This window comes from Hyla sarda, chromosome 7 (assembly GCF_029499605.1).
Source record: "Hyla sarda isolate aHylSar1 chromosome 7, aHylSar1.hap1, whole genome shotgun sequence".
NCBI lineage: Eukaryota > Metazoa > Chordata > Amphibia > Anura > Hylidae > Hyla > Hyla sarda.
In genome coordinates this window covers 210,515,217-210,541,262 of record NC_079195.1, presented here as the reverse complement: position 1 = coordinate 210,541,262, position 26,046 = coordinate 210,515,217, and the positions used below count along the sequence as shown (strand labels likewise).

Below are 26,046 nucleotides of genomic sequence, written 5' to 3'. Positions count from 1 at the left end.
ATGACCTTTAAAGGGGCACTCCGCCCCCAGACAACTTATGCCCAATCCAAAGGATAGGGGATAAGATGTCTGATCTCTGGGGTACCGCCACTCGGCTGCGGCCCCCCAGGCATCCAGTACACGGAGAAACTTTGTGCCGGATGACTGGCGATGCGGGGCGGAGGCTCATGACGTCAAGGCTGTGCCCCGCTCGTGACGTCATGGCCATGCCCCCTCAATGCAAGTCTATGGGAGGGGGCGTGACGGCTGTCACACCCCTTCACATAGACTTGCATTGAGGGGGCGTGGCATTACAAGCCTCCAGCGCTGCACCCAATGCTCTAAATAATCGCCCCGTGTAGCAGGGAGCGGGACCCCGTGATCAAACATTTTATCCCTTATCCTTTGGGTAGGGAATAAGATGTCTAGGGGCGAAGTACCCCTCTTTGGATGAAAAAAATAAAGCATTTTACACCGAAAAACTGGATTCTCTTTTTTTTTGGATGTGTATCTTTTTTTTTTTTTACCGTGCTGGTCACCCAGAAATCAATGGTACTATAATTCTGCTTTACTGGATTTTACCTGTATACATCAGCAGCGGGGGTCGGCAGGACAGGACTGCTGTTACTCTGAATAACCTCTGGGGGGCAGTAGATAGGCGCCGGCTTTTTCTCGATTAATTCTTTAAACTCATCCCGTCTATAAACCATTAAACCGTAATCTATACACAAACAAAAATGGCAGGATCAGGGTATGTTCACACGTCGGAATACCCGTGCGAAATTCTACTGGAATATTCCACATAGACATTTTACTCCAGCAGAGTCCCATTGATTTCAAACAGGAAGTTACAAACATAGGCGGTCATTCAGACACCGCTGATTCTCATACTCCATGTCTGATAAGTATGACCATAGTAACTCTTTAGTAAACAAAAGCAACTAGTAATATCAGCTTTTGGGGTCCCAGTCATGACTTCTGAAAGTGTTTCCCAACCAGGGTACCTCCAGCTGTTGCAAAACTACAACCCCCAGCATGCCCAGACAGCCAACGGCTGTCTGGGCATGCTGGGGGTTGTAGTTCTGAAATAGCTGCGGGCACCCTGGTTAGGAGGCGGGCTCTCCGTAGCAGATTTTCTGCTGCAGAATTTCTGCTGCGGAAAATCCGCCACTGACCCTATTGACTTCAATCGGGCTTGTGACGGATTTTCCGCATCGGAAATTCCGCAGCAGAAAATCACAGTCAGTCACAGGTTGTGTGCGGTATGAAAACTCAGCCTTATATATGTCAATGGACCTAAGCTGCAATACTAAACACAACATGTGGACAGGGATGGCGCTGTTTGTGGAATCATAATCATGTATACAGGTCTCTTTCCAAAGCTCAGCTCCAGTTTACACCCTATATTGTACCTGAGATCTTGCAAACCCATCTGTCGTCTATGACGCAATTATGTGACGTCAGTCTCCCGTGGCACATTTTATGATGGTGCATGTAAGCCATTCCTCGTGCTATGTCTGTGGCAAAGGAAAGTCTAGAAATGACAGAAAAACTTAGTTATTGTCATTATATAAGGCTAAATCAAAAAAGGGCAAATAGATGTAATAGAGGGGTGGGCCTGTAGGGGTAAGTATAGAGATGTAATAAAGGGGTGGGCCTGTAGGGGTAAGTATAGAGATGTAATAGAGGGGTGGGCCTGTAGGGGTTGGCATATAGATGTAATAGAGGGCTGGGCCTGTAGGGGGGGGGGCATATAGATGTAATAGAGGGCTGGGCCTGTAGGGGGGGGGGCATATAGATGTAATAGAGGGGTGGCCTGTAGGGGTGAGCATATAGATGTAGTAGAGGGTGGGCCTGTAGGGGTGGGTCATAAAGATGCAAGAGAGGAGTGGGCCTGTAGGGGTGGGCTTATAGATGTGATAGAAGGGTGGGGCTGTAGGGGTGGGTATATAGATGTAATAGAAGGGTGGGGCTGTAGGGGTGGGCATATAGATGTAGTAGAGGGGTGGGCCTGTAAGGGTGGGCATATAGATGTAATAGAGGGGTGGGCATATATATGTAGTAGAAGGGTGGGGCTGTAGGGGTGGGCACATAGATGTAGTAGAGGGGTGGGCCTGTAAGGGTGGGCCTGGGACCCCCCACAACCTCCAGAACAGGGCTTTTTTTTTCTGTGCATGGAGTGGTGTGTTGGCACACGTTATGTGCATGTCTATGGGAGCGAATTTCCGCGCCACAAGTTTCCGACATGGAAATTGGGCATGTGCACAGTGCAGCAGAATCCCATTAAAAACATTGGGACTCTGCTGCGACGGAATTTTCCGCTGGATTCTGCTCAGAAATTCCTGCTTGTAAACAGGCCTGACATATACTAAAAACACAATGTAAACAGAACATAAACAAGAAGCCATAACTCACCTAAAGCCCCAGTTGAGAGGGACATCGTCATTCAACAATACATCGTTCAGACTTCCCTTCGGACAGTATTCTGTGACGATGAAGATGTTTCCTTCCACTGATCCCCCCATGAATTTACATATGTTCTGGTGATCCAGCATCCTACGGGTTAAAAATAATTACATGATTTGATTCGATCAAGTATTTCCAGTTTTCGGGCTATCACTGATTATTATGGACGAGGCTACATATGGATTTTTAGGCCAACATTTTTCATTTTGTGTCTTTTTGCTTGATTAATCCAGTTTTCACATGAACACACAATAGGCTGGCATTTCCTGTTTTCTGCAGCTCATCTTGTAGCTTTGCTGTGTAGACTGGGGCAGAGTCAGCAATGTCGTCTCATTATCATTAGAAGCAAGGAACTTACAATGGATGACAGCTCTGTTGTAATACAATAAACCACATACAGAGTATGCACATAAGGCTCTGTATGCAGCTTTAGTGTTAATCTCTGGCCTCAGGGGTAAGGGCTGTACTCCATCTTTTCCAAGATACTGTAGTATTCTGTTAACACTTTTCTGACTTTTAAAGGGGTACTCCGGAGGAACAAAAATGTTTTTAGACCAACTGGTGCCAGAAAGTTATACAGATTTGTAATTGTAAACTTCTATTTAAAAATCTTAATCCTTCCAGTGCTTATCAGCTGCTGTATGCTCCAGACAAAGTTGTGTAGTTCTTTCCAGTCTTCCCACAGTGCTCTCTGCTGACACATCTGTCCATGTCAGGAACTGTCCAGAGCAGGATAGGTTTGCTATGAGGATTTGCTCCTACTCTGGACACGGATAGAGGTGGCAGCAGAGAGCACTGTGGTCAGACTGGCTAAAACTACACAACTTCCTGTGGAGCATACAGCAGCTGATAAGTACTGAAAGGGTTAAGATTTTTATACATTAGTAAGTTACAAATCTGTTTAACTTTCTGGCTTCAGTTGATTTAAAAACATTTTTTTTTCATTTAACGTCCATTTATTGTAGTTGCCATAAAGGACACACTGTGCAGCACTTTCCCAACCAGTGTGCCTTCAGCCGTTGCAAAACTACAACTCCCAGCATGCCCGGACAGCCATAGGCTGTCCGGGCATGCTGGGAGTTGTAGTTTTGCAACAGCTAGTGGCGCACTGGTTGGTAAATACTGTTCTATACTGACAATACTGGAAGAACATGTGAGGAGCGATGTAGATATCACCTACCGTACAAGCTGCACCTCCTTTCTTACGGTTTTAGTAATGGCGAAATTTTTCTTAAATATCCTTTTGACGTAAACAATTCGCCCGTCGCTAAAAGGCAACAAGAAGAAGAATTTCCGTTACTGCAGGGATTATCACGTTGGTTTCTACACCATAAAATTAGACTTTTTGGCAACACAAGAAATTTCCTGTCTGAATTGTGAATTGACTACGTAAAATTACACCCCTGTATTGTTTTTTGCTGCCACTAGAGGGAGATAATTGTTTATAAAATGTTTACACCTAACATTGGGGAGAATTTACTAACCAACTTATGCAAATTTTCTGGTGTATAAATGTTGAAAATGATGTTGCAAGTTTTTCCGTTTTGAAATTTGTTTTGCAATTTAGGAGCAAGCTAAAAAAGTTGAAAGCAAATATTTTTTTGTTTGTTTTTTAAATACATATATATAATTTATCTTTTCCATAAAGGATTTTTTTAAACAGGGAGATTTTATACCGAGAGCTGTAGTTTTTATCGATACCCCTTTTGCATAGTTTTGATTTAAAAAAAAAAAATTTCCTGGGATGTGATGCGACCAAAAATCGCTTTGGCGTTTGGAATTTTTTTTTGCATTTACGCAATTGACTGTGCAGGATCAGGAATGTAATAATTTCATAGTTTGGAAAATTTCACACACAGCGATACCAAATCTGCATATTTTATTTCATTTGGTAAATGCGTAAAGAGGGTGATAATTATTTTTTTTATTATACTAGCTGAGTACCCGGCGTTGCCCGGTTTTTCCTTCCTAATCCTTGTTGGGGAGGAAAATCAACAATGGAGGAAGCTTTTGACTTCATACCCCATCCTCATATAGTGTTTTCACATCCCGTCCCCATATCTCGTCCTCATATCCTGTCCTCCTTTTCCGTCCTCATTTCCCGTCCCCATATCTCGACCTCATATGCCGACTTCGTATTGTGTCCTCATTAGTGTTGAGTGGCATAGGCCATATTCGATTTCGCGAATATTCGCGAATATATGGACGAATATTCGAGATATTCGCGAATATTCGTATATTCGTAATGTTCTCGTTTTATTTTCGCATATGCGTATATTGGCATGCGCGAAAATTAACATATGCGAAAATTTGCACATCCCAAAAAATCAACATAAGCGACAATTCGCATATGCGAACATTCGCATATGTAAATTTTCACATATACGAATTTTCACATATACGAAAAAAAAGAATATTCGTAATTACGAATATATAGCGCTTTATTCGCGAATATTCGCGAATAAAATTCGAATTGCGAATATTCGAGAGCAACACTAGTCCTCGTATCCCATCCTCATATCTCGTCCTCATTTCCCGACCTGATATCCCAACCCACATATCCCAACCTCATGTCCCGTCCTTAAGTCCCGACCTTATATCCCATCCTCATTTCCCATCCAAGTATCTAGTGTTGCTCGCGAATATTCGCAATGCGAATTTTATTCGCGAATATCGCATATTCGCGAATATAGCACTATATATTCGTAATGACGAATATTAGTTTTTTTTATTTTTGTATTTTTTATCACAGTACACATCACAGTGATCATCCCTCTCTGGTTCCAGCTTGTGTGGTGTAAAGAAGGTTCTAATACTACTGTGTGAGACTGGCGTGCGAAGTTTCTGTTATGCGAAAATTTGCATATGCAAATTTTGGTTTATGTTAATTTTCGCATACGTGAATTTTCACATATGCGAAAATAAAACGCGACTATTACGAATATGCGAATTTGGCGAATATATGATGAATATTCGTCCATATATTTGCGAAATATCGTGAATTCGAATATGGCCTATGCCGCTCAACACTACAAGTATCCTGTCCTCATATCCTGTCCTCATGTCCCAACCTCATATTCTGTCCTCATATCCTGACTAGTGTTGCTCGCGAATATTCGTAATTCGAATATTATTCGCGAATATCGCATATTCGCGAATTTCGCGAATATAGCGCTATATATTCGTAATTACGAATATTCGTTTTTTTTTTGTTTTTTTTTCTTCACAGTACACATCACAGTGATCACCCCTCTCTGCTTCCAGCTTGTGTGGTGTAAAGAAGGCTGTAATACTACTGTGTGAGACTGGCGTGCGAAATGCTAATTTTCGCATATGCGCATTTACGTGTATACTAATTATGTTAATTTTCACATATGTTAATTTTCGCACATGCGAAAATAAACCCTGTGTGGTTTATATAAGTTTTCGCATGTGCTAATTTTCGCATGTGCGAATTGTGGTGCATGTTCATTTTCACATTTGCTAATTTTCATATATGCGAATGTTTGTTTACGTTAATTATGGCTTTTGCTAATTTTCGTATACACGAATTTTGGTTCATGGTAATTTTCGCATGTGCTAAGTTTCGTATATGCGAATTTTAACCTATGTTGATTATGGTTTATGTTAATTTTCGCATATGCGAATTTAGGTTGACAATTTTCACGTTTACTCATTTTCGCATATGCGAATTATTTTGGATATGATAATTTTCGCGTATGCGTGTATGCGGATTTTTGCTTATTCTAATTATGGTTTATGCTACTTTTCGCATATGCGGAAATAAAACGCGAATATAACCAATATGCGAATTTAGCGAATATATGACGAATATATATATATATATATATATATATATATATATTCGCGAAATATCGTGAATTCGAATATGGCCTATGCCGCTCAACACTAATCCTCAGGTGGGACTGATTTGTGATGAAGATATTGTAAGCTGAAAATAGAAGGGGAAGTGGCTTTGTGGGACTGGGCGTGATTTGCAAGCCAGACTGATGCACAAAAATGGTAGATAATAAAAGGGGTGGGGCTTAAACAGTGGATGTATCTCTGTGAGATGGGATGTGGCTTGCAAGCCGGACCGACACCTTCATCAGGAGAAGCAGAGCGGAGCTTGTGGAGTAAGGTACTGGAAGTCTCATATACTTGCATGGGACTTGAAACAAAAACCCATCTTTTAAATAAGGGTGTAGGTAAGGGTTAATTTAACTATCATATATTTTTATTTGACATGTAAGTAATATGTGTACCAGGTATTGAAATATCTCCAGCCATTTGGAAGTTATGCAGTAACATATAATTCCCATAGATTTGTATGGGACTTTAAACAAAAACCCCGACCCTAGCAAATGGGGGTGAGTAAGGGTTAAATTACCTATCCTATGGTTGTTGTTGACATATGAGTTATATGTGGCCAAGTTTCATGTTAATATCTTCAGCCGTTTAGACGTGATACTGGAACATACACACACACATTGAGTTTTTTATATATATATATATATATATATATATATTTAGATGTGTTATACTATATTTGTGTTATTTTTTAATATATATATATATATATATATATATCTATATCATTTTTTTTTTCAGTGTTTTCCTAAAACAGCATGAATTAAGAAGATTGGTACAGACTCTATTGCTACAGACTGCCTAGGGCTGGCTTGAGAACTGATCGGCACCTCTCGATTTCATCGCTAGTGTTGCTCACGAATATTCGCAATTCGAATATTATTCGCGAATATCGCATATTCGCGAATTCGCGAATTTCGCGAATATAGCGCTGTATATTCGTAATTACGAATATTTATTTATTTATTTTTTTTTTTTCACAGTACACATCACAGTGATCATCCCTCTCTGCTTCCAGTTTGTGTGGTGTAAAGAAGGCTGTAACACTACTGTGTGAGACTGGCGTGCGAACATTCGCATATGCGAGAATTAGCATATACTAATTTGCGCATATGCGCATTTTCACATATGGTAATTTTCGTATACGCGTATTTTCGCATTCGCGAAAATAAAACGAGAATATAACGAATATGCGAATATTCGCGAATATATGGCGAATATTCGTCCATATATTCGCGAATATTCGCGAATTCGAATATGGCATATGCCGCTCAACACTATTCATCGCAGGGAGGGGCCAATCGGACCACCAGGTATGGGCACTAGTTTAAACTGTCAAATGATGGACACCGGCATGACCTGGCGCCTGGGATTTGTCTAGCCCTAAATGATGGCTCAAATATACTTCTGCTCATAGCAGACCAAAGAGACAGGGTAACATCTTCCTAGTGGAATGTACCATAATTTACTCACTAGATCCCTGTCTGTGTTGAGTTTTCTGTAGAGGAACCACATATGAAGACCGTCTTCGCCAATAACTCCGGACGCTGACCTGGAATTAGGTTGTTGTTGTGTCTCAGGCTGATGGTACTGCCAAGCTGATTCCAAACCTCATCTCCTAAAGGAAAGTGATTTAAAAACATTTTTTTTGAGTGGCGTTTATTATGGCAATGCAGTGTTTTCCAACCTGGGTGCCTCCAGCTGTTGCAAAACTACAACTCCCAGCATGCCCGGACAGCCTTCGGCTGTCCGGGCATGCTGGGGGTTGTAGTTTTGCAACAGCTGGAGGCACCCTGGTTGGGAAACACTCCCTCAATGTAACAGGACTGACACTACAACTTACCGGGTAAGTCTTTCACCGTCAGAATCCAACTCTCGTCCCAAAGCATCTTCTGCTTTTGATATTGGAACCACTGCGAAAACAAGACAGTATCATCAGAATACTATATCATTATGAAGAACAGGAATCCATTCTGGTTCCGAGGTGGTAGGGGACGCTGGTGCCGGGACATGATCCACTCACAGGGGGTCTATCTTGATCTTATACTTTATAGGGGTACTCCGGTGGAAAACATTTTCTTTTTTAAATCAACTGGTGCCAGAAAGTTAAACAGATTTGTTAATGACTTCTATTAAAAAATCTTTACCCTTCCAGTACTTTTTAGCAGCTGTATGCTACAGAGGAAATTCTTTTCTTTTTGAATTTCTTTTCTGTCTGTCCACAGTGCTCTCTGCTGACACCTGATGCCTGTATCAGGAACTTTCTGTCCACAGTGCTCTCTGCTGACACCTGATACCTGTATCAGGAACTGTCCAGAGCAGGAGAAAATCCCCATAGCAAACCTATGCTGCGAACCACTTCTGAGGTGTCAGCAGTGGGCACTGTGGACAAAAAAGAAATTCAAAAAGAAAAGAATTTCCTCTGTAGCATACAGCTGCTAAAAAGTACTGGAAGGGTAAAGATTTTTTAATTGAAATAATTTACAAATCTGTTTAACTTTCTGGCATCAGTTCATTTAAAAAAAATAAAAGTTTTCCACCGGAGTACCCCTTTAAGGACACAGCCAGTTTTATTTTTGCATTTTCGTTTTTCCTCCTCGCCTTCTAAAAATCATAACTCTTTTATGTTTCCATTCACAGACCCATAGGAGGGCTTGTTTTTTGCGCAACCAATTGTAATGACAGCACTCATTTGACCATAAAATGTACGGCAAACCCCAAAAAACATTATTTGTGTGGGGAAATTGAAAAGAAAACCGCAATTTTGCAAACTTTTGAAGGTTAAGTTGTCACCCTGTACACTTTATGGTAAAAATGATTAAATACTTTTTTTTTATTATTGTACCGCTTTAAAAAAAATCTCTAACTTTTTTTTTTTTTTTAGCAAGATGAGTATGTTTAAAATCACTCTATTTTGACCATCACTAACTTTCTCATTTTTCCATATACGGGGCGGTCTAATTTTTTGCATTGTGATCTGTAGTTTTATTGGTACCACTTTTACGTATATGTAACTTTTTAATTGCTTTTTATTAATTTATTTTGGAATGTGATGTGACAAAAAAGCAGCAATTTGGGACTTTAAAAAAAAAGTTTACGCCGTTCACCGTACGGGATCATTAACATTATATTTTTTACAGTTCGGACATTTAAGAACGTGGCGATACCAAATATGTTTATATTTTTTTTACGCTTTTTGGGATAAAATTGAAAAAGGGGCCATTTAATTTTTTATTGAAGGAGGGGATTTTTCAAATTTTTTAAAACTTTTAAAAAATTTTTTTTTACACTTTTTATGTCCCCATAGGGGACTATTTATAGCAATCAATAGATTGCAGATACTGAACAGTTCTATGCATAGGCATAGCACTGATCAGTATTATTGGCGAACTTCTTCTCTGGTCTACACAATGTCAGACTAGAGGAGAAGACCTCGGGATGATGGCTGGAGCAGGTAAGGGGACCTCCAGCCGCCATGTTGGATGATCAGATCCCCGCAGCAGCGCCATGGGCGATCCGATTATCCATTCAAACGACCGCATTGCCGCAGATGCCGTGATCTATATTGATCACGGCATCTGAGGGGTTAATGGTGGACATTAGCGCTATTGCAGAAGTCCAGGGCTGCCATCAGAAATTTTGGGACCCCTTACACAGCTCAAGGCCTGCCCCCCCCCCATAATGTGGGTGGGCCATGAGAGTGATTGACAGGGCGAGGAGCTAATGGATCTTCGCTCTGTCAATCAGCAGAGCCCGAGCGCCTCATTGAACTATAGGCGCGTCTGTAAGACGCGCTTATAGTTTAATGCGTCCTGGACAGCGGTGTGTAGACAGCGGTCCCCTGCATTTGTGCTGCGGCAGCTGCAGGGGGGCACAGCGGGGGCCCGGGGCCCCTTACTGGAGTACTGGCTGTACCCCCCTGACGGCGGCCCTAACGATGTCCTCCATTACCGGTGGGTCCGTGGCTGCTGATAACAGCCGGGACCTGCCGTGCATGATGCAAGCACCGGTCCTGGTGCGTTAAGTACATTTACATCCTGTGTTGTTAAAGGGTACCTCTCATCAAATAAACTTTTGATATATTTTAGATTAATGAATGTTGAATAACTTTCCAATAGCATGTTAATGAAAAAATATGCTTCTTTCTATTGTATTTTTCCCGATCAGTCCTGTCAGCAAGCATTTCTGACTCATGCTGGAGTCCTAAACACTCAGAGCTGCCAGCCTGCTTTGTTCACAGTCAAACAGGCTGTGAACAAAGCAGGCTGGCAGCTCTTAGTGTTCTCCTTTGTGAACAAAGCAGACTGGCAGCTCGTAGTGTTTAGGACTCCAGCATGAGTCTGAAATGCTTGCTGCCAGGACTGGTAGTGAGACCCCTAGTGGTCATTTCTTCAAAATGGAAAATTAAATAGAAAGAAGCATATTTTTTAATAACCTGCAATTGTAAAGTTATTCTGCATACATTAATCTATAATATATCAAAAGTTTTTTTGATGAGAGGTACCCTTTAAGGCAAAAAATAAATAAATTATACCACTAGTGTGAAGATGAAACCGCTACAGAACAGTGTCAGGGGAAATGCGATGGCGATCTTCACTGTAGTTGGCATTGGGCATGGGCCACAATCCGCAGGGCACAGGGCACAGTTCTCATCTTGACTGCAGACGTCATCCCCACACACTGCGAACGAGAAGAGACATTAGAGCCGCCTTGTGCTGCATTGGGTAAGGGCAACATATTACAGCTTCAGGTCAGTACTCCTAGCAGCCAAAACGGCACATAAAAGGGTTGCGCCATAGTTAATGAGTCTAGTATATTTGTGAGCTACTCCTACCAATCCCCACCCTTACTATGTATACCAGTGTTTCCCAACCAGGGTGCCTCAAGCTGTTGCAAAACTACAACTCCCAGCATGCCCGGACAGCCAAAGGCTGTCCGGGCATGCTGGGAGTTGTTGTTTTGCAACAGCTGGAGGCACCCTGGTTGGAAAACATGCATGTATATTGTATGTCCGCCAAAACCTTTGCCTGGAATTCTCAAGAGTTTTGAAGCATTTACACGCAAAAAAAAAAAAAAAAGGGTAAAAAACACTGAGGGGGAGATTTATCAAAACCTGTGCAAAGGAAAAGTGGCCCAGTTGCCCATAGCAACCAATCAGATTGCTTCTTTCATTTTGCAGAGGCCTTTTTAAAAATGAAAGGTTTGATTGGTTGCTATGGGCAACTGGACAACTTTTCCTCTGCACAGGTTTTGATAAATCTCCCCCATTGTGTAAGGCCATGTTCACACAGTTTTTTAGGCTAGGTTAGGAATGCGTGTTTTCTGTGGTAACGGGAAAAAAATTGAGGGTGAAAATACGATCGTAAAATAAAATACTTTAGTACATTTTACTATGTGTGAACTTAGCCTTAGTTTGTTCTGATGCCCGTTTTTACAGCAATTTTTTTTCTCCACTGAATTACATTGAATTGAATGGGAAAATGCTTAAAGGGAACCAATCATCAGATTTTATCTTTATTTTCACCATTCCCGGGGGACGCTCCTGCCCCCAGGGATGGTGAAGATATGAAGTTATAAACTAGTCACCGCCGCCGCCGTAAGTAGTCACCTGGGCGGGGAGCTCTTCTCACCCACTCCCGTTCTTCTGCAGGCAGCGACGCCCCCTCCGCTTGATTGATGGGCAGCGTCATCGCTCTGCTCCGTCTTTTCAGTGAGCGGAACAATGACGCGGCCCATCAATCAAGCGGAGGGGGCGTCGCTCCCGGCCGAAGAACGGGAGTAGATGAGAAGAGCTCCCCGCCCAGGTGACTACTTACGGCGGTGGCGGTGACTAGTTTATAACTTCATATCTTCACCATCTCTGGGGGCAGGAGCGTCCCCCGGGAATGGTGAAAATAAAGATTTTACCCTATATAACGCTTTGCCAAGCATTATATAGGGCAAAATCTGATGATTGGTTCCCTTTAAAGGAGTGGTCCAATTTAGGAAAATGTATCTCCTATCGAAAGGATAGGGCATAAGTGTTTGATTGTGGGGAGTCTGACCGCTGGGACCCTCAGCCTTCTCCTGTCCGGTGCCCCAGCTCTCCCATAGAGATGGTGATACATGAGTACAGTACTTCCGCTCTCCCATAGAGATACATGGAGGACGCGTGCTGACCCCCGCTCTGTGCTCTAGGAGAGTCACAGTGCTGTGCAGGATACCAGCGGTCGGACCCCCCCCTGTGGTCAGACACTTATCCCCTATCCTTTGTATAGGGGATATATTTTACCCCTTTAACAGTTCACATGCATTTTAATTTTAATTTTTTCTTCTTCAGGGTGGCCTGCAAAAACAATACCGCCGCCTCCTAGACAACCAATATCAAGTGATCAGTTGTGGCATCAGTTGCGGCCAGTTTTAGGCTGGGTTCACTGAGCAAAGCTGCGGGATATATGTGTACCCAGCTTTAGGGTGCATGCACACCACGTTTTTGCAGTACAGTTCCCGTATCAGGTTTTTGATGAAAAACGTATTCCTCAACACCGGACAAAACTGTATCAAAACGTGTGTACAAATTTGAACCCATATACGGTTAAAAACCGTTTGTGGTTTGAAAAATGATGTCCAGTTGCATCCGTTTTTTAAGAAAAAAACATAAGCTTTTAACTTTTCATTCCACAATGAATAGAGTTTCTCTTGTTTGATTGAAATTCCAAGAAAAAAAAAAACTGAGCAAAGTCAAAAACCGTACGGTGAAAACCGTATGGAACCGTACACACATATGGTTCTATACAGTTCCCATTGACTCCCATGTTAAAAAAAAAAAAAACTTATACGGTTTAATGCGGTTTTTCACCCGGACCAAAAACCGTAGTAGGCTACGTTTTTGGGTACAGGAAAAAAAATGGACAAAACCGTACAAGATGCAACTGGATGCATCGTTTGGCATACGGTTTTCAATGGAGAGTCAATGCATACGGTTTTCAATACGGTTCCGTACGGTTTTCACATTGAAAGCTTATACGGGAACTGTATTGCAAAAACGTGGTGTGAATGCAGCCTTAGTCGTGTGGTTTGTTGCACTAGTCTTTACAAGTAGAGGTGCCATATTGGAAAAGACTAGTGCAAAACAATAGACATCGGGGGAGATTTATCAAAACCTGTGCAGAGGAAAAGCTGACTAGTTGCTCATAGCAACCAATCAGATCGCTTCTTTCATTGTGCAGAGGCCTTGTAAAAAAATATAAGAAGCGATCTGATTGGTTGCTATGGGCAACTCAGCAAATTTTCCTCTGCACAGGTTTTGATAAATCTCCCCCATTGTTACATGGACTACACTATAGATCAGTGGTCTCCAACCTGCGGACCTCCAGATGTTATAAAACTACAACTCCCAGCATGCCCGGACAGCCAACGGCTGTCCGGGCATGCTGGGAGTTGTAGTTTTGCAACATCTGGAGGTCCGCAGATTGAAGACCACTGCTATAGATCAATGTTTTCCACCCAGGGGGCCTCCAGCGGTTGCAAAACCACAACTCCGTTGGCTGTCCAGGCATGCTGGGAGTTGTAGTTTTGCACCCTAGTTGGGAAATACTGCTATAGACAAAGCAGACAAAAGGGCCTGACAAAATCGCAATAGTTCCTTTAATGTGACGTCAGTGACTAGACAAGTACAGACCAGGATCTGATGCAACCGTGAAGACATTTCCGTAATGATGAAAATTACCTTTTCCACTGACCACGGTGGATTCAGCTTCTAAAGCGACCTGAAAAGTTCCGACTTTGATGTGAGCGATCAATGAGGTGAGGCCGAGGTGGACCAAAACAACCTGCAATTACACCCATTTATTCAGCACCGTACAACCCTTTACTGTGCATAAAGAAACCAAGATGACACAACAGCAACAACCACTGAGAAATTGTCTTTTACCACTTTAAAATGAAAAGGAGAGATCAGTGGCTGCCAGATATATCTAGCACTGCTCATCTCTGAGGAAAACATGACTGAAAGGATTTTAGATACATTCCCCCTTTAACCTGTGGTGACCCGGTACGGGAGGTGTTACCCCGTGCTTCTGCTGTCCTGTCAGGCAGCCTCCTTCAGTGTCCCCAATAGTTAATTTTATATATATATATATATATATATATATATATATATATATATATTTAATATATAACACAAGGGGTTAATGCCATCTGCTCCTAGGGTAACAACATCTGCCCTGCACCACACCCCCCGCCACCACTAACCTAAAACCCCTTAAGAAAACCCCTACCATAACTCCCAAACCCCCTTTAACCCACAGAATACAAGGACACTAAATAAGATGAAAATGAGCCCCTCGGCCCGTTTATTGTTTCCCCATTGTAAATATGTTTTACCATGTAAAGTGTTATAAAATGTAATGTTGCTTTAAGAGTTATACCATGTGATTGTTACCCAGGAGGTTCCAGTGACCAGGTGACCCCAAGAGTGACCTATGGGCTCCCTGCTAGTCTCCCCCATATAAGCCCTGGGTGGAGTTCCTCTCTCTTTGAGCTCTGCTCTTCTGCTGAGGTCCAGTGCAGTCGCCTAGTGTGTATATCCAGAGTGTTGGAGACCTCAAAGTCCAGTCCTGCAGCCACCATCAAGTCAAGTAAGATAAAGTCACAGCTTTATGAGTCAAGTCAAGTCAGTCCCTGTCATCTGTCAAGTCATTACATTGTCCTTAAGGTCTCTGCGTCACTGGTCACCTCCTTGGGCCCTGGCTGTACTGTATAGACTTTACCATCTGTCTACCCTCAGTAAAGCTACCGTTACTCGTAACTTGGCATCGGAGTCTTTATTGCCCCCGTGCCTAGCCCAGGATCCAGCGGTATACCTTCGGGTGGTTATAGGCTAAACTACGACCTGGCATCACGAATGCAAGGGGTTATTGCCATCTGCTCCTAGGGTAACAACATCTGCCCTGCACCACACACCCCGCCACCACTAACCTAAAACCCCTTAAGAAAACCCCTACCATAACTCCCAAACCCCCTTAAACCCACAGAATATAAGGACACTAAATAAGATGAAAATGAGCCCCTCGGCCCGTTTATTAAGCGCAACATAATAAATATTTAAATAACATCATAAAGATATTTATTTGAAAATCTAATAACGTGGGCTAAACCATTTATTCATTTCATAAATAACCTCATGCAATAACAATCTCTTACCCTTGGCTGCATTCACTTGACCCAAGGGCACCCAGTGCATGCTCCCAATAACTCCTGGGGCCCCAAACACCAGGAGGCCCATTCCATACCCTGAAAATGACTACCTCCAAGGACCCTTTTATCTGCCAACACACCTACACAACGCCCCATAACCAGTTCCAAGGCAGGACCTTCACCTCTTTGGCCCTAAAGTACTCCCCTGAACTCCTCCCCCTTAAACTTATGTCATGTCCCTGTATAGAACATGGCTCTGCACAGTTCCTAAAGTCCCCTCAGGTAGAGTCCCTTAAGTCCACAGGGCCGTCCTGCAGGATCTCCCTAGGTCATTATTATGATTTCTATTGTACATTAATTATATACGTTTATTTTAGGTATTTGTGGTGTCCCCTCTAGGTCCCCTCCGGAAGAGTCCCTGCAGTCCATACGGCTCTCCTGCAGGGCTCACCCCTTGCTCACCTTCTGTTAATGCATTGTAAATGTGTTGTGTACATATTGTTCATTATACATAAAGTTGTACAAATGTATAGAGGTTAGTCATGTGAACCACTGTCATGTGACACTACCCAGAGTGCCATGGGCACAGGAACCACAGGCTTAGCAACCAATGGGCTTTAGTCCAGCCCCTCTAGTATATAAGGGTCTGTAGTCTCTAAACTCTCTCTCTTGATTCCTGGATTCATAAGAAAGCACAATACCTGTACTATCTAAATTCATCTCATCTAGGCCAAAGCCTAAAGAACCTGCAGCCACTTTAAAACGTGAGTTATCAAGCTCTATCTACAATTCTAGTGACTACTACTCAACTCAAGAATAATATTAGTAGCACAGTGGCCTGCATAAATCATCTCAATACTACAAGTCTTGCATCCCGATTGCCTCTAGAGAAACAGTTTGATAAGAATTCCAAGTAAAAGTTCCAGTTATTTTCACAATTCCTGCTGTGGACATTCCTTTATTGCCTGCCTTTTCTGGGTTGGTTGTTGGCAGGGCCTTATACCGAAACAATCATATCCTTGTGTCACGACTAATCAGGGGTTAATAATACCTTACACCACAGGGTTAATACCACCAGACCCTGCTACATAATTGCAACCCCAAGGCACCACATTGTACAGTGAATACAAGCTATGTGTAAAGGTTATTAGGATGTTTAAACTGTATAGGACCTCCCTATGGTCATGTGATAGGTGATCACCTGATACCCAGAGTTCCAGGGGCACAGGTAACCACAGGCAACCAGCTACCAATGGGCTTTTGTCCAGCCCCTACATAAAGGGCTGTAGTCTCCACGCTCTTTCTCTTGGTTCCTGCTCTTGGTTCTTCGACAATAAAGCAAGCACCAGTCCTGTACAAGTTCAGTCCAATCCAGTACAGCCAAAGGCTACAAGTTTGCAGCCACATCTAATCTGTAAGTCTCGTCTATGTCTACAAGTGAAGTCTCTACTGTCCCTACAAAAGTCATAACAGTAGCACAGTGGCCTGCATCATCATTATCATCACTACTAGTCCAAGCAAGCCTGAGAGGTTCCCTGTGTCCCGGTTGCCTCTGTAGAAGTGCTTTGGACTCTGTGGTGCCCTACACCATACAACCACACCCTGGCATCACGAACACTACAAGGGATTATATTACCATTTGTCCCTGGGTTATTTCCATCTGCCCTACTACTACCTGCACTACACCACCCGGGTACCACAGTCTTTCACGAACAGAATACGGGTGTGTGCCATTGCCACAAAGCAACTAGTCCTTCCCCTAGTCAAAACTGTGCTCAAGGAATTGTGCGGAATTGTCGCAAGCTGCGACAGAGATTGTGGCCAAAAAGTGTACGGGACATTGTCTGTGAGATTGTGCTTTGCCGGGGCGATAAAAAAGTAAGGGGGAGGTGATGAACACTGTATTGCTGCTGCGAAGTGTACCTGCAAGGGTTAGCAGTCAGTCCTGGGTCTTCTCGCGAGTTGTCGCAGCTCTGCCCCACCAGTCCGTTGCAGTCACGCCTCCTTTGCCTGCAGGGAGGAACGAAAGTCTGCCCCATGTTGCAGTGGGGAGGCATTTCTCAACTGGACCCAGCGGAAGTTCCCCGGGCGTAGCCGTCTTAAAGGCTCCGGCGGATGCGCCTGCATCACCGTATCAGTCCACCGCTGCGCAGACTCTGTGAAAGTTAACAGGGGATACCAGTAAGTGGTATACATTAGGGGACCCCAGCCAAAGGTTACCCATGCTGCTGCAGCACATCACTGGATGTCTTAAAGCAACAGTGCGCTCAAAACTTCTTAAAGAGACAGCGCATGCAAAACTTCTTAAAGCAACAACACACTCAGTCAAGCCTGCAAGATGTCAGCACCCAGTTCTCCAGGACCAATGGAACGAGGGGGCCTTTTCAACCCAGGCATTGGATCACCACCTGCTTTGGAAACTTGGAGGGTTCTACCCTCTCCACCTCCAGGTCATCGCAACAATTTAGGAGTTCCAGTGGCTGCACCAGTCTTCTTGGGGAACCCCGTTCTTCCCACATACAATGGGGAGCCCTTCACTGTGCAAGATTTTAAAGAGAAGATCCAAAGCCTTTTTGTTTTTTATTCTTTTCCCCCTAATCAACAGGTGCAGTTGCTCACTGGACAGCTACAAGGACCAGCACTTGAGGAAGTCTGCACCTGGCCCGCCTCCAAGAAGGCAACGGTTGAGCAGATCTTTGAGGGGCTGTACCAAGTGTTTGAATCTCATTCTCTGTCAGAGGTACGCCTTCGCCTGTATGAGAGATGACAGAAACCAGGTGAGACCCTTCGAGCTTATGCTGTAGCCTTACAAAATGTCCTAGAGACTGTCCAGAGACTAGATGGTACAACTCCCGAGCAGGGCAACAAGGTATTGATGGACAGATTTATTGATGGGGCTCATAACAAATGGGACAATGCTCAACTTGGAATGTTAGCGGTACAGAACCCTAGTTTGTCATTCCCTGCTTTTAAGAGACTGGCCATCCAAGTTATTGAGTCCGGGGCTGGGTCCGGACTGGCACCTTCTCCCGTGCCAGTAACACCTGCCCCATCTGTCCCTGCAGCCTCAGAACTTCAAAGTGTTAAGCAGGACATTGATTAGCTGACCAAGGCCGTAAAAGAGCTTTCTAGCCAGACCAATCCGCCTAGCCGGGAATCACCTACACTTAGAAAACCTGTCCCTGCTCCCCGTCCTGCTCACTCCTGTAATTTTCCCTCTAACAGACCTCCAGGGACTCAGAGACCCTTCTGTAGCCATAGTAATAAGACAACATTGGAGCACAATGTTGGGATTTAAATGGGAATCCCCTGAGGTCGTGGACCTGCCCTCAGGAGAGTCGTCACCAGGTCCATATTCAGCATGTCAGGACTCTCCCTTTACGTTGCCCCAGGCCCCTTTGTAAAAGTTGTTGTAGAAGGGGTACAGTTGGTGGCCCTAATTGACACGGGATCTCAGGTGTCCACCATACCCAAGGATATCTTTTATAAATATTGGAGTGCTGACTTGTTATGTGAACCTGATGATGTTGATTTTAAGGTAGTGGCAGGGAATGGGAAACCAGTAACCAGACATGAATACTGGGAGCCAGCCATTCAAGTGGGAGAGCATATACTCAGAGGACAGGGAGTGATTGTAACCAATGTATCCGATAAGGGGGCTGCAGAGTTTATATTGGGAATGAATATTATGAGACACTGTTTAGCTGAAGTAGTGGGTTCTTTGCATGCCTCGCTTCCCTACTAGTCACCTTTAGGCCAGCAGGCTGTGCAGCACCACTTGAAGATCCTTTAAGTAGAGCAGAAGTTTGTCAATCGCCGAGGAGAAGTTTGCAGAGTGCGGATTCGAGACATTCGGTCAGTAGTCTTGCAGCCTCATATGGAGACCATCATCTGGTGCCATGCCCGACCTCGAATTGGGAACAAAGATTACCAAGCATTGCTGGAGCCGATGCAGCTGTAGGATCACCCTTTAGTCCGGGCAGCAAGAAGTCTGGTCACTGTCTCTGAAGGGAAAGTCCCAGTCTGTCTAGTTAACCTGTCCAACACTGCCACCATCCTGCCGAAATATACTCCAATTGCTCAGTTGTATCTCATCGGGTCAAAGGACATCCTCACTAGGACCCAGGTGGCCCAGTTGCGAACAACTCAGCCAGCCTCGGGGCCTGGAACAAGTCATCCTGAACCTTGGTGGACCCAGTTCCAAGTGGGGGACGAGAACACCCCAGAAGAACAGGTCAGTGGAGTCATTAAAGTGGCCAAGCAGTACCATGAAGCTTTCAGCAGGCACCCCACCGACTTCGGCCAGACCACCATGATACAACACCGGATCCTAACAGGCGACAGTCCACCAATCAAGGAGAGGCATCGGGCATGTACCAGACGGTCAAGAAGATATTGGCTGAAATGAAGGATGCTGACGTCATACAAGAGGGTCAAAGTCCCTGGGCAGCTCCTCTGGTCCTTGTCAAAAAGAAGGATGGGACATCCGCTTCTGCATGGACTATAGGAAATTGAATAATGTCACGCATAAAGATGCCTATCCTCTACCCCGGATAGAAGAGTCCTTAACTGCTTTAGGATCAGCCACATACTTCTCCACATTAGATTTAACCAGCGGATACTGGCAGGTGTCCTTGACTGAAGAGGACCGAGAGAAGACTGCTTTCGTTACCCCGATGGGGTTTTTTGAATTCAAGAGTATGCCCTTTGGGCTATGTAACGCCCCTGCTACTTTCCAACATTTGATGGTCGCGCTAGACCATGTCAAGTTGTCTTCTACCCGGTCTAGGTACACTCAAGCTCTTACCATGGTAGATCACTACTCAAAGTGGGTAGTAGTTGAGCCTGTCAAAAACCTCACAGCCAAAACAGCTGCCCAGATATTCTACTCTAACTGGGTGCAGACCCTGGGATGTCCAGAGTCGGTCCTCACAAATCGGGGAACAGCCTTTGAGGCACAACTGTTCCAAGAATTGTGTCTCTTCCACGACTGCAAGAAATTCCGGACTACAGCTTACCACCCCCAGGGGAATGGATTATGTGAGCGCATCAATCAAGTCTTCATCCACATGCTGTGAGCAGCGTCTGTGTATAAGCATGAAGAGTGGCCCCGGCTGTTGCCAGAATTGTTGGAGATCTATAACAATACCATTCATTGCTCCACTGGATGCACCCCGTTCTTCCTGATGATGGGTCGACATGGGCAACTGCCAAAAGATCGGGCATTTGGACTGCAAGCGCCCTTTAACAACTCTGCGCAGGCTTCACGAGACTGGGCCTCAGACCATCAGAGAAGAATCCCAGAGCGAAGGAGATTGTTGGTAGAAGAATGGGCGAGGCTCAAGAAAGACAGCAAAGAGACTATAACCGTCATGCCTCTGCCAAGCGTCTACAGTTGGTAGACAAAGTTTGGCTGCGGAAGTTCCCAAGGACGCATAAGATGGACTCCATTTGGGAAACAGAACCCTACACTATCACCGCAGTACCCTATCCAGACTCCGATGTCCGAGATTCAGAAGATTGGTTGCATAAAATTGTCCCTTAGAGAAGATCTGCCTGAACTTCCTGCACCTCTTCCACCTGTTGCTAGACCCGTGAGGAAGTATGTACCTGGAGAGGGGATACACCCATCCATGGATGTCCCTATGTTCTCCCCTAGTCAGCCTGCAGTCTTCTGTGCTATGGCATCAGAAGGGCTGGTGCAACCATCCCTAGTTCCTTCACCGGCTCCTCTTCTGTCTCATGTGGCATCAGCTTGTACTCCGGATTCCAGTTCCTCAGTATCACTTTTAAACCATGTGGATTGAGCTAGTCCAGGACCTATTTCATTTCCGGAGTTCAGTCTGCAAGAGTGTCCTGCTACTCCAGAAGCACCAAGAGCTTCCGAAGCAGAGAATGTTCCTGAGTCCCAAGAGGTGGTGTTGCGTTTGTCCCAAAGGTCGACACAAGAACAACTGCCAGCTAGATATCTAGACTGACCTAAATAGTGTACACACATATGTTCAGTACACATAAGTCTAAATCACAAAAGTAATGTACATCAGTCACAAACTTGAGTCAAATGTACATTAGGGACTGAATCATTCTTATATCAGTCCACATCACTGTTAGTCTCTAAAATGTCATGTAACTAATGTAATTTCTTCTTCTCTTTGCGTGCCCAGGGTACTTTACTGGCCAGAAGGTATTCCTGTAGCTAACCAAATGCACATACAAAAGTAAGGTAACAGAATGTCAAATGTTATCTAAAGTAAAGTGTTCTAGGGGTAAGTGTGTAATGCCGATATACCTTAGTAGCCAAGGTATTGGGCAGAAAGCCTCCGGCAACCTAATCCACAACCAGTGTCTTACAGCAAAAATAAACAATGGTATAATGTCAAAGTGTATATATAAGCATTGCCGTCACCATGCATACCAAGTCTAATAGTCAATCAAATGTCAGTCATAGTCAGATATATCATAGTACTAATCAAATGTCGCAGTACTCATAAAGTGTGATGTCATAGTCATAATAGAAAGTCAGACATAGTCCGGTGTCATAAAATGTCCTAGTCAGTCAGAAATGTATAGTCACTTATGTCTGTTATATGCATAGTCACTAGTTGTGCATAGTCCATAGTCATACTAGAATTTCCAGCATGCCGGACAGCCTTTGTTGCTCATAGCCACCAATTTCAATAACATTTTTAAAGGGGTACTCTGCTGGAAAACATCTTATCCTCTATCCAAAGGATAGGGGATAAGATATCTGATCATGGGAAGCTTGGAGCTTTCGTGTTCATGACATCACGCCACGCCCCCTCTCATAGACATGAATGGAGGGGGCGTGGCGGCTGTAATCGTCAGTCATTCGGCACAGAGCAGAGTTTGCTGCGTGTACCGGATGACTGGGGCGCCGCAGCGGAGATCCCCAGCGGCAGGACCCCCGCAGTTAGACATCCTTTGCATATGGGATAACATGTTTTCCGGTGGAGTACCCCTGTAAGCTGCTCAGGTAAAATGAAAGCTGAGCTCTGACTGGTCACTATGGGCAGTTTATCTTTTAAATAGTTGTGATAAAAAAGGGCCAAAGGATTTTCTGACCTCACTTGTATCCGGTATGAAATCTTATTTGAATCAGTGCAAATCACATTGTGGCGACTTTTCAGCTCATGTGAACAGTAAGGGTGCATTCACACAGTGGAACACATGCTGAATCTCCGCTCACGGAATTCAGTGAGCAGAGATTCAGCCTGGCAGCCGCCGTTGGCGGTAGGACCCTGTGGCACTGCGCCGTCACCATGGACGGCTATGCAGTGCTCGCGAAATTCCGCACAAAGAATGAACATTTTCATTCTCCGTGTGTAACAATTTCAGCGGCTGAATTTTCCGCCACTGAAATTTCCCAGTGTGAACAGGTCTCGTGGAAACCCATTCACACTGATGCAAAAGTTCACTGTGCCTAATTCCGCTAGTGGAATTCTGCCCATGGAATTCCACGGGAATTGCGTAGTGTGAAGGCACCCTAAGGCTGCATTCACATCACGTTTGGAGCATACAGCAGCCAGATCCAGTGAGAGAATTTGAAAACTGGTTGCTGCCGGACCTGTGCCGTACCACATTCATTTCAATGCACCTGAATAAGTCAGCTATTGACTCCGATTGGGTAATTTTTAGACCATATCGTTTTTTTTTTTCTCTTTTTGAAACTTAAAACCGCTTTCTGCTCCGGTTTTCATTTGGCAACGAAAACATCATTTTTGGACTGTCCAAAATACAGCTCAAAAATGATTTGACTGGAGTCACTCCCTGTCTCTGCCCAGCTTGTTGAAATGAATAAGGTACTATGAGGATACGCAGCAGAGGGATTCCTAATTCTCCTGCCGGCTACTGTATGCCCCAAACATCATGTAAATGCAGCCTTAGGCTATGTTTACATGGCCGAAATTCTGCTATTCTGCTCAAATTCCGTTCTGCAAAGCTTGCTGAGTAATTTTTGCAATTTTGCAGAATTTGAGCAGAATTTCGGCGGAATTTCTGTATGCTCAAAACATGGAATTTTGTTGCAGTTCAAAGCCGTTGTTCAGTAAATAAAGGCAGTCCAGGCATGCTGGGAGTTGTAGTTTTGCAACAGCTGGAGGCACCCTGGTTGGGAAACACTGGTATAGATAAAGCAGATAAGCACTAGAGTTCCTTTATTGTGAGGTCTGTGACCAGACAAGCAAGAGTGGGATCTCATGCAACTGTGAAGACATTTCCGTAATGGTGAAAATTTGCTTTTTAACTGACCACAATGGATTTGGCTTTTTAAGCTACACTGTATTATGGTATATAGATGTGATAGAGAGAGGTCCTTGAGCCACCCTCTTCCTTAACAATGGGTTTCACTCTGGGGCACACGGATTGCATAATATATATTGCATGGGTGTCCATTCATTTGGGTAGTAAGGTCACAGACAGTCCTTAAAGTCCTTAAAGTTCAGGATTTTAAGTATAACATTTACCAACACTTTTCACAAATGGGGTGCCCACAAGGAAGATAGTCCGGGGTAGCAGAGGTAGTAGTCCCTCGGGCAAAACCTATGATGATGTCATCAAAGGATTTGTGGCGACTTCCGGTTCCGGCGCCATGGAGTGAAGACGTGCGGTGTGTGAGCTCCCGGTCTACCACCTGCTTTCCGGTTATCTATACCGGCAATCTCCTACCGGACAATCCCGCTTCTTAACCTCTTGAGAGAGAACAAGTTTATGGACCGATTCCTCTTACCTATGGACCGGCCCTCCCGCTCCAAGACTCGGGCGCAGCCCGCAAAGACCTGGGGAGGTAAATCCAAGATGGCGATTTCGCCTGCCTCGAGTCACGCTGCTTCACCCTCACCTTCGGACGTGGGATCTATGGATGACGGGGATGATTTTGAACCCCAGCGGCTTGACTATTCCCGGCTCGCAGAAGCGGTAGCTAAATCTATAGCCCCCAAAGTGCAGTAGGCTATTATAGCCACGATCCAGTCCACCCTGGCCTTCCTACAGCAGGCTGTATCGCAACAAGGTGAGCGGATGCAAACGGTTGAAGAAAGGGTGCTGTGAGAGGAGGAACGGGGAGAGAAGACAGATTCTCAACTAGGCACGCTCGAGGTGGAGTGTCGCCGCCTGAGTGACAAGGTGGAGGACCTCGAGAATAGATCACGCAGGAGCAATTTGAGGGTAGTGGGCCTTCCTGAGACTGTGCCGGGGAGATATTTAGTCTACATCTGTGAGGTGGAATTGCCCAAAGCCCTAGGACTGCCGAAGCCCTGCAAAGTGGAGCGGGCGCATCGTCTGGGCCCGGACCTGCGTCAGGGTTCCACTGATAACCTGCACCCTGCCCTTGCTCACAGAAACAAACCGAGGCAAGTTATTATCAAATACCTCGATTTTACGAACAAAGTGGCTATACTGCGGGTTTTCCGTCGACGCAGGGACCCGCTCATTTTCGACGGTGCCAGGCTGCTACTATTTGGGGACTTTTCTGCCGAGGTCTATAGAAAGCGCAAATTATTTGCGCCAACCTGCACTTCTCTACATAAGCGAGGAATACGCTTCACATTGATGTATCCTGCTCTCCTAAGAATATTCTTCCCTGACGGATCTATTGGGACATTTCGTACACCGGAGGATGCTTCGAGTGGTCTGCGGGACTTGCCACCCCTGGGGGCTGCGACTCCTCCTCGTCGCATGGACCCAGATTTGCAGAACTCTCAACAGGAGCTGTCTGGGGAGCCGGGAATCAGAGGTACCTCGTGGTCTTCCCCGCCTCGCAGTGACGACTGGCCGCAATCGCCTAAAGCCCCCAGGCCTAGGAACCTGACTGACGCCGCTTGACCCCGGAATGAGCGCATCATATTTCTTTCTTCTATTTGTCAGCTGCCCCTTGCCTCGCTGGGGAGGTTGCCTGCAGCTAACATGGACTGAGAACCCCTCAAGCTCTACGGACCTCTCTGGAGCTGCTTTGCTGATAGACTGAGGGTGGCGCTCACTTGTATAGTGTTGGTTTGTACACGCATAAGGATGGACCGATTATGCTTTAGGTTTCCTTTAGTCCTCCTTCTACCTAGGGGGGGGGGGGGATCTGAGGCTAGGGGGGGGGGGGGGGGTACCGGTATACCTGTATATTGTATATTGTTTGTTATCTTTAGTTGAGGTTCTAGGGGGGGGGGCGTGGCGGTAGAGGGGGAGGATGGTGGTGGGAGAGGGGATGGGTAGCTGGTGGTGGGGATTACCCTGGGGTGGGATAAACAACACACACGTGCTTTCTTTATACTAATTTAAAAAAAAATCTATGTTACTGCAGGGCATATCGGTGTTCAAGGGTGAGTTGTTTGGGGGGGGAGTCGGGTTGGGGGACGGAAAATGTTTTTCATTCATGTTGTTGGCCTGATTGTTATCACCTGATTTACTGTTGAGGCATGTTATGCTAACTCTACTTTTCTTCTCTCTTAATGCACATAGTCTCCTGGAATGTCAAGGGACTTAGGTCCCCTCAGAAGCGCAGCATGGTTCTTTGTCACCTGAAACGCCTGTCGGTAGATATAGCCC

The 26,046-nt window shown here is 44.7% G+C and overlaps 1 protein-coding gene across 5 annotated transcripts in view; it reads right to left on the bottom strand.

The window, feature by feature from the left end:
• Positions 1-26,046, bottom strand: part of LOC130283282 (atrial natriuretic peptide receptor 1-like) — an 84,331-nt gene that overhangs the window by 35,896 nt on the left and 22,389 nt on the right. For 4 of the 5 annotated variants that reach the window (XM_056532523.1, XM_056532525.1, XM_056532526.1 and 1 more), the window contains 8 exons: positions 14,024-14,126; positions 10,850-10,995; positions 8,159-8,228; positions 7,789-7,933; positions 3,626-3,712; positions 2,395-2,535; positions 1,392-1,513; positions 562-700 (listed from right to left, as the gene is read on the bottom strand). In XM_056532523.1, coding sequence (XP_056388498.1) covers positions 562-700; positions 1,392-1,513; positions 2,395-2,535; positions 3,626-3,712; positions 7,789-7,933; positions 8,159-8,228; positions 10,850-10,995; positions 14,024-14,126 — 953 coding nt within the window. The remainder of the gene's footprint in view (positions 1-561; positions 701-1,391; positions 1,514-2,394; positions 2,536-3,625; positions 3,713-7,788; positions 7,934-8,158; positions 8,229-10,849; positions 10,996-14,023; positions 14,127-26,046) is intronic. The other variant, XM_056532524.1, reaches the window with a different exon arrangement.